This window comes from Sinocyclocheilus anshuiensis, unplaced genomic scaffold, assembly GCF_001515605.1.
Source record: "Sinocyclocheilus anshuiensis isolate Anshui unplaced genomic scaffold, SAMN03320099.WGS_v1.1 scaffold322, whole genome shotgun sequence".
NCBI lineage: Eukaryota > Metazoa > Chordata > Actinopteri > Cypriniformes > Cyprinidae > Sinocyclocheilus > Sinocyclocheilus anshuiensis.
This window is the reverse complement of record NW_015542366.1, coordinates 2,240,175-2,250,100: the sequence shown is the minus strand read 5'-3', so window position 1 is coordinate 2,250,100 and position 9,926 is coordinate 2,240,175. Positions and strand designations below refer to the sequence as shown.

Here is a 9,926-nt window from a genome sequence, read left to right as displayed (position 1 = left end):
GTTCTGCCTGCTTCAAATCATACACAGAGATGAAATAGTGCGGTAAGACCACATTTATTTGAATGAATTATAGCACGTATTTCAATTAATTATCGATCGATCGTTTGAGAGAGAGAGAGGTGACAGTTGTGTGTACCTGCGTGCTGCATCTGCGTGTCTCTCTGTATAAACAATTACTTCAAAAACAGCGATTTTACATTTACATTTAGTCATTTTGCAGAGGCTTTTATCCAAAGCGACTTGCAATTTGGGGATACATAAAAGAGAGGACAGAAAAGGAGAGTGTGTACAGGGAAGATAAAAATTATACTTAAGTGGCTAGGTGATTTCGTTGCTCGGTGAAGTCGCGCAGGTAAAGTCGCAGGTCTTTACACTCGTTGGTCTTCACACAAGGAGGCCTGAACACTTCCGCTGATGCTTCCGCGTCAGCGCACAGACATCAGGTAAATACACAGTCTAAAAGACTAAAGTGAAAACAGCTGTGGCCGCCTTCTAATTAGCACAGCCAATAGTCTATAGCAGGCCAATTCCTCAAATCGAAAGTACAGTTCGCACTTAAACGCAGGAAGGGAGCAATTAAATTACACGCGCTCCTTCTTTGCCGAGGACAATTATTATAATTACCAGAAAGTGCAATCAAAAATACAAACGCAAACAAAAATATAACGTAGAAATAGGCCTTTACATACACTACATCTGCAGAAAATGTTAACATATCATCATACAAACTGAAATTTCTCACAGTGTAGCTCACTTTAGCCATACTGGAAGTTCCATTCTGGAAGTTTCCATGTAAAAAAAGGCATTTTAAACTTCAGAAATGTGCATAACCTGATATAACCTCATACAGACTAAGTGCGCGCTATATGTGATGACGCTGAGGCTTTCTATTCAAAAAGCTTTTTATGTTCGATGTCAGTACTGATAAATAAATAACCACTCTTTATGTCACATACACATTATCAAATATTATGTGTATTTATATGGTATGAATCAACTCCCTGAAATGTATGACTACTGTAACCATGGTTGTTGGAGGTAAATATTTTTCAAGCTAGATGTGCAAGAATAAAATAAATGTGCCTTGCTACAATTAGTCCCTTCACAAAACCTTTATAAAAGCATTTAAACAGCAAGTTAACCTGGCTGTGAGTCACTAAATCTAGAACCAATACAAAAATGTAATAAATAAATAATCATCATCTTCATCATTATCATCATTCGGAAAAACTAAAACAAAAATAAAAAATAGTGCTCGGAAAAACATCACTTGAAAACCAGTCATCAAGCTACCTACATGGCAGAAAATGTTGTTCAGGACTTACATTGTTCATGTACTCGCTCAGCAGGTCTTGCAGGGCCTGGCGCACGGAGTTGCACTCTGCCACAATGCGTTCACGGCGATCGTCGCGTGTGCAGGAGGAGTCGGCCATGAGGGCAGCACCACTGATGATACTCTCCAGACGTTCCTCCAGTGACGGCCTGAAGCGAGCCTCACTGAATGTTAGCGGGTCCAAAATGATTTTATTCTGAAATTGGAAAAATAAATAAATAAATAAATAAATAAGGCCAGGGATATGAATTGAGTTTTAGATTAAAACACTAAATGCCATGAACAACTTTAGGAAGAATCACTTGTAGGCTGATTTTTAGCATTGTCAGACATATCATTTATTTATTTATCACGATACCATTAAAATGTCTTATGACACCAGCTGAAGTATCACGATACGATGCAGTATTCTGTTAATTCATGATTCAAACATATTGAACAATGTTTTCATAAATGCTTACATGTAAATGAAAACAGACCATATTTTCCTCTGAATATTTTGTTAATGGGGATGAATAACTGGCTATTGTTATGAATCAATTGAAATCACTAACTAACTAAAATGTGTCTTTGTTTACTGAACTGTTTTATCAAATCACATTTGCAATTGTGGTGATATTCAGAAAAACAGTATGATCGTGTCATATTGCTGAACTATCATGTTATAAATATAAAAATAATTAATACAGGAGCATTTTTCCCCTTATTTCTTGAAATGTCCAACTCTGACTGGAGGGCAGCATTACAGTTTTTCTTAATTGCTAAACACATTTCTTGAAACCATCACTCATTTTCTTAAAACCTTAAACACAAATCCAAACCTTCAAACTAAATTCACAGAAGCCCTGACTCTTCTGGCAAAATCAAACAATCGCTTCAAAATAATTTCACCTGTACTCAAAATCAAACAAAGCTTTCAAATCACACACACACATCGGTCAATAATATACACACTACAGATCATTCATTAGACACTACATAAAAAAATGGAGAACACAGTGTCCAGTGCATGTAGTTACACACGCACACACACACACAAAACTGTTTATTGTATAGAGTAAATATTTTGCAATACTGTAAAACACACACACACACACAAGCAAACACAAGCAAAAGAAATCACACCTGAGTTTGGTGAATATCGTCTTAGAGAATATACAAAATAATACTCTCAAATTACTCTCAAAAAGGAAAACGCACACACATATACAGTACATACATATACAGTATACACACATGCATACATACATACATACATACATACATATGAATCAGAGGACTACTGAACGGGGAAAAAAAAAAACTCTGGTGTGGCGGTTCCAGCCTTGACAAGACAGCACGTTTACTGAATGTCACCACAGGCCAGTTCTTCCACACTGTCATGGTAGTCTTGCAATTCTACACAAGATTCTCTTCCACTCTTCTTTTGCTGTTCTTTTGAACTTTCCAACTGATGGATCCGCGATCGCGCCGACGCTGATGGCTGCCTCCGTGGCGTGCTCCGCAGTTGTTTTTATGTTTTTGTTAGTTTGTCTGGTCTTTAGTTATATCCCTGCAATCAGTTTCACCAGAGACTAATTGCTGGACATTCGGAAGTACACACCACCCGATATTTCACCGGTTTTCGACTATTCTGATGTTTTGCTGGACATTGTAGTCGGGGGAGCAGCGGCGCTGATCAAGCGCTTCAGGACGCGCAGATGGGGGAAGTGAGCCGGCGCACTCGTGAAGCTCAGGCAGCGCAGATTCAGAACGCCGTTGCCTAGCATCCATCTGGCGAACCTCCGCTCTCTACCCAACAAAACGGACGAACTCCTTCTGTACCTCTCCGATTGATGGATGCACCCATGCCATCTGTGCACTTTGAACTGGCTTATATTTTGTACATTCACATATTTAGAAACAAGTGTGAACAGTTTTGAATTATTGTGTGTAAACGATGACAACCGTGTTGCAGTTGTGGTTAACTTTTGCTGTCTTGTGTTTAAGGTTTTGCATCACAACTTCATCACAATGCAAATTACATTTTAGTGAGTGAGAATGTGTTTGGAGTTTTGCGAAAAGAGTGCATGAGATCTTCAAACAGTGTCTAAACTGCCTGAACTTGTTTAAGATTTGCAGAAAGAGTGATTTATTTGACAAATCGGTTTAGGCTATTGAAAATTTGCTTCAGAGAATGGGATTTACTGTCTTAGCAAATGTGAAAAACCATAAAACATAGCTTATAATTCATTTATAATGTTAAAATCACAGAATCAAGTGCAAATGCTGCTATGTTGATGAATGGAATTGAATTCTTCATTGCAAAGATGGTTCTAGAAACTAACCATTACACCTGTTCCGGAAGTCAAATGAGCAACGGAGAAAACTGTGAGAATAAAAGTGATGTTTGAAAATAAAAGTGATAACAATAAAAGTGTTTCCTAGGATTTTTTTGAGCTGTGGTAGCAGGACTGTTTCACAACGGTTTACATTCACTTAATAGCCTAACTGACTATTTAAACCGACTGTGTTTACGTGAATACTCGCCAAGATGGGCATTTTGACATAATTTTGTATCTATTTGGCTTTTAACACGCAATAAGGTGCAAAGCTAATTGTTAATAACCTAATTCTGAAGTCGAGCACTGTTTTAGAGGCGGCTTTATGTGCACGTGCTTTGGGTGTGGATGCACAGAAAACAGTCTATAAGAGAGCGCGCAAGTACTGTATTGAGTTCTCTTTCACTCTTTTTGCGCTTGAATTAATTAAAGTCGCTTGAATGTTTAAACTGGCAAGACATAAAAGCACGTGCAAATTATACATTCCATCATATGTCATCACGTTATAAGCGCAATAATACCCGCAATGCCCGCACCGAAATTCAAGTCCTGCTCCATCAACTGTGAATGATGTGAGTGGCGTCACTGTTATGTCACTGAGGAGCTGCAGCCGTGACGGGGATGATTTTTGGTGTGGCGGCCCAGTGATGCGAAGTTCGTATCATTTTACTGACTCGGATCTTTGAATCTCTTTAAGCAAATTGAACAAATTATTTTTCCAAGTCATTTCGTTCATTTCAGCAGAATATAATTAAAATGTTACATGTTAATATCCAAATTCCCCAACAAATCTACTGTATTTACGCAAACATTGATCACATTATATAAACTATAATGCAACAAAGACCAAATCATAAGAAACAGAAATTATTAATTCATTGCTTAGTTCACCTCACCTCCCCAGTCTTCGGGTCATTCGTTCTTTTGTCACGTCACATCCCCATAAGGTTAACCTAAAGTTATGCAGTCTTTACAGGAAACAGAAATGATTAGTTCATCTCCCGAGTCTTCAGGTCTGAGTCGTTCGTTCTTTTGTCACGTGGCCACTTCCCGGATCCGTATCTTGTAATGTTGTGTTATACAGTATTTAGGTATTATCAAAGTGATTTTCCCCATCATATGGATAAAGTTTAAAGCGTTATCCAACAATGATCTGTATCCATTGCTGCTCTCACATCACGTGACAAAAGAACGAACGTCTCGGACCTGAAGACTCGAGAGGTGAACTAATTTCATTGTGCATGCGCGATCAACATGAAATGAATGAATCCCGTGCTGAAACAACTCATCGTTCCTGAGTCATATTAAATATTTGTTCAAAATGAATGAATCGTTCAAGAACGGCCCATCACTACACGAATGAATGTAGCAGAAACACTGGTGAATGTGTGTGTATGCATATCCTAAAGTCAGTCATGAACTATTGATGTACTGTACAAAACAATTTACCACAATCTTTAGATTATTGCCTTATACTGTATGCCTTAGTCTCACAACTGTGTTTGCCAAACAGTAGTTTCCATTAGCAAACCAACGAAGACAGTCGGTTGGAGCCCATTTCCAGAGACTGCTAAAGTGACCTTCAAGGGGAGAGCCAGGGCCTCGGTTACAACCACATTGTGATTTAATGGGGCTTTTAAACACAGGATGCAGACTCAAGAACACCCTCCCTTTTTATTGATGAAAATATGCTACCAAATACAGGCTTTATGATCTCTAGGGCTGGGATGGGAAAATTACCATATTGATAGTGGCGATATTATGTTTTATGGCTATATATGGAAACGGCTTCGGCAGCAGTTTGCATTTTGTGGACTTTGCCGGTGCAGATTAGGCGGAGGTGGCATTTAGAGGTACCAGAGGTGGCTAGTGACTGTGCCCTTTACTTTTGAGACTAATATTCAGAGAGCCACTTCAGCAACTCAGACCTGGTGGTTAATAATAAGTTCACAGATCCGTCATCGTTTATATCTCAGCATGCACTTCCTGTTCTTTGGCATATCCACAGGCAGGAAATGATGTTTGCGTCTATTGTACTGTATGTGCTAATCTAGCAGCAGTGCTGCCAGCTAACAGCAGCACAATTAGAGACATAGAGGCAACTTTCCCATAATAGCCTGTTGCCATGGAGATCAACTCTTAAAGGGGTCATATGATGCTATTTCAAGTTTTCCTTTCTCTTTGGAGTGTTACAAGCTGATTGTGCATCGATAAGATCCCTGAAGTTGCAAAGACTAAAGTCTCAAAACCAAAGAGATATTCTTTATCAAAGTTAAGACTCTGCCACGCCCCCCTAAAATGGTTCGTTCTAACACGCCCTCACATATCTACGTCATTATGTGGAAATATTTGCGTAATGTTTCTGTTACACCAAATACACAAAATAATGATCTTTAAAAAAGCATCATATGACCCCTTTAAGTAAAAGCTCTTGTGGATATTTATTGGTTTGTTTGAAATCTGTCGGTGTCAAGTTCCCGGCTCTATTACAGTCCGCCCTTTTCTTCGTGATTGAGAGGCTAAAACAAAGACTCATGTGAAATGTTTGATTGGAAAGCAACAAGCATAACTTTCAGATGCCGACAGGCTGGACCAAAGCCATTGTATAACAATTTGTACAGATTACTTAGATCTTGTGTGTCTCATATTCCGAGTACATATTCCAATTATGATTCCATTTAGTTAAAGACAACTTGAAACAGCCTTTCCAACACATCTGACTTTTGTAATGCAGTGCAAACTTGAGTCAAACAATATTTAGCAGGAAGTAATGTAGGCCAAGACCTGATTTGATTAAACAGGCATTGATTGGATTGTGAAAATCCAGCTCATATTTGTGGTTAATATTTCTCCACCTGCATGGCCTTCAGACATCTTTTTCTTTACAATAGCATTGATTCAAAAGCACTGATGAGACCAGGTACATTTATTACACAAATAAACAAGGTCAATTTTGTTTTCACGCTGTCCTTAAGAGAGGCTTATTGCATTGCGTGCAGAATTACTGAAGAAACAAAAACTCATCAGTGCTTGTGGGACTGGCATCCGTCTTCACGCCTGGATCTTGGCCTTATCACAATACTCCTCTTTATGATTTTCGAGGACAGCAGTGCATACAGATAGCCAACATTCACAACAGCCGCTTTTCCACTATCGGGCCGAACGGTTCTAAGAACTGTCAGGTACAGTTCCAGTTGTATTTCCACGTGAGCCTGGTACGGCGCAGCACGATTACAAACCATTCTCATGCTGAGCCGTGCTGGTAGAGTGTGTGTGTGACGTCGCCACTCTGTTGCCTGACTACCAGTTTCTCCATAGCTGGCTAAGCGGAAGCGTGCTATTTGATCAAACAGCCAAGTAAACGACTACACTACGTTCAATATAAAAAAAGAAAAAAAAATGTCTGAGACAGTTTGATATGTGGAGGAAACATTTGCACTTATAGCGCTTATTCTGTTTATTTTATTTTTCGCGTCAAGAGTTGTGTCCTTTTTTCTGTTATTTAACTAAGTAAATATCAGACAAAAAAGGAATCCCAAAAACAGAAATATCTGATCAATCGTCCATATCGCTGTTTACATTACACTTGCATTACCAAGGCAACGACTGACACATTTGTATTACATTCCAAAGAGCTCCGTTATCAGCACCACAGTGGAAAATGAAACTGTATCCGTGCTGACTGGCCCGGATCGGCATGGAATGGAACAGTTAAGTAAAGAGAACCGTTCAGCCCGATGGCGGAAAAGTGGCTAAGCAACCCCCCCACAAAAAAACAATCTGCTGTATTTTTTTTTAAACAATTTATATGTGTACATACACATGAAATATGGGTATGGTTAATATGGTTCTGATTTTATTCAGCAAGAATGTCTTAAATTGATCAAAAGTGATAATAAACACGTTCACATTTTTACAAAAAATGTTTTATCAGCATATTAGCTTAAAGGGGTCATATGATGCTGCTAAAAAGAACATTATTTTGTGTATTTGGTGTAATGAAATGTGTTTATGCGGTTTAAAGTAAAAAAAAACACATTATTTTCCACATACTGTACATTATTGTTTCTCCTCTATGCCCCGCCTTTTTGAAACGCGTTGATTTTTACAAAGCTCATCAGTCTGAAAATTGCTCATCGGTGCTGTGATTGGCCAGCTAACAACAAGTGCTACTCCACACTGCCCAAAACTTGCGTTTGAATCATTAGTGGCAACTCCTTTAAATGAAAACGTACTTACGTGAGTCAGAACTGCCGCTGACACACATCTGGATATTTGGGTTAAACTGTTCTGGAACAGTGTTGTAAATACAACTTAACCACTGATTTGTAGTCGTGTCCTCTTTTGGAAGACCAAACAAAGTAGTTTTGCTTTCACAACAAAAAGCACAGCGGCGTAGCGGTGTCTGCATTTGTGATCAGAGAAATAACAAACAACAAGAATATAAAAACGTACTTACAGTCTGTGAGTCAGAACTGCCGGCATTGTAGTCTACTCTCCCAGGATCAGGAAAGGTCGTCCATAAAATGTGCTGCACACATCTGGATATTTGGGTTAAACTGCTCTGGAACAGTGTTGCAAATATAACTTAACCACTGATTTGTAGTCGTGTCCTCTTTTGGAAGACCAAACAAAGTAGCTTTGCTTTCACAACAAAAAGCACAGCGGCCTAGCGGAAGCCCTGGCTTAGCGTGAGCTGAGGCCGGGCTAGAGAGAGCAGAGGCGGCGGGGTTGATAACGGCGCAGCCAGCGGATCCGATGAAGGAGCGGCAAGCACATGTGACGACCCCGGGCTTCATCCACGGTGAAAGCCGATCCGGCGATCCGGCGATCCACAGCACTAAGTTGATGTATTCCCTCAGCGACCAGCACGGATCAGCTCTAGGCATGACGAAGCGGATATCGTCCTCTTTTGGAAGACCAAACAAAGTAGTTTCGCTTTCACAACGAAGCACACAGCGTCTTCAGGACATGGCGGAAAGCGGCAACAATACTACAGCGAGAATAAAAGTTACGCCTTCTTTCTTTGCGTGAACATTTGGGCGGCGTTATGCAAATCTTCCCACATAGTGAGGTAGATATGTGGGGGCGTGTTAGAACGAGTCGTTTTAGGTAGGTGTGGCTGACTCTTAACTTTTATAAAGAATATCTCTTTGGATTTGAGACTTTAGTCTTTGCAACTTTACAGATCTTCTTTATGCACCAAGAGCTTGTAACACTCCAAAGAGAAAGGAAAAATTGAAATCGCATCATATGACCCCTTTAACCAGTATATATCAGCAGGGACATAACCACAATAGACCCCCCAATAGTTAGTAATGGCCAAAGAGCGCTCTGTTTTTTAGGATGACAAAAAGGTTTAAAACTGACAAGCACTGTTAGACCGCTGAGGCAGACCAGCCTAAAAATGTCAATGTCAAAATGATTGAGCTGGCCAATCAAATCTTTGATTTGGGTTTACTGTTCACAGAAGCAGAGTGCATATTCAGGTACGAAGTGTCAGTTTAACGTTGCAAGAGATAAAAACGTTAAATGACCGACAGCTTTATCCAGTGATGCAATCTACTCGACTTTTTTCTCAAATAAAATTCTAAAGAGAGAAATGAAAGTCGCATGTGTGAATAGCCTGCGTCTCTCTCTACAAACAATGAAGCTGTGAGTTTATTTGCTTCAAAAACAGCGATTTTACCTCCTCGTTGCTGAGAAATACAATCTAGCGATGCATTGACAATAAGCTTTTTTTGTTCCTGGATGTTTCTGTGTGTACGCAGCGATCACTGTGTGCAAGTGATGTGTGTGTGTGTGTGTGTGTGTATGTGTGCTGCAATGAAAGCAGTGCATTAATATAGAACGATAATTAAACTGAACTACCTATGGATTAAACAGTTTAATGCACACCTGCCAGCCAATCAGAATAAAGTATTCAACCAGACCATGGTATATAAATTGGTCCCCCCATAATGTTCAAGACGTGGTTAAGGCCTTGTATATCAGTACATCAGAATGATTTCTAAAGGATCATATGACACTGAAGACTGGAGTAATAATGCTGAAATTTCAACTTAGTCCAGACTGATTGCTGAGGAGTACACAAACTCATCCGTAAAAATTATAGGCCAGATTAAATCAGTTATGTAGTATACTGTGTGTGTGTGTGTGTGTGTGTGTGTGTGTGTGTGTGTGTTTTAGAAGTGGGAGGGATTGCTACTTACTCCTCTCACACAATGTGACGGGTTGTTTTTCAAGGACGGTATAATGAGGGACCATACAGA

General features: G+C 39.5%; 1 protein-coding gene across 1 annotated transcript in view; it reads right to left on the bottom strand.

The window, feature by feature from the left end:
- Positions 1-9,926, bottom strand: part of ctnna2 (catenin (cadherin-associated protein), alpha 2) — a 462,098-nt gene that overhangs the window by 330,635 nt on the left and 121,537 nt on the right. Inside the window, exon 7 of the mRNA XM_016491151.1 lies at positions 1,326-1,529. Coding sequence (XP_016346637.1) covers positions 1,326-1,529 — 204 coding nt within the window. The remainder of the gene's footprint in view (positions 1-1,325; positions 1,530-9,926) is intronic.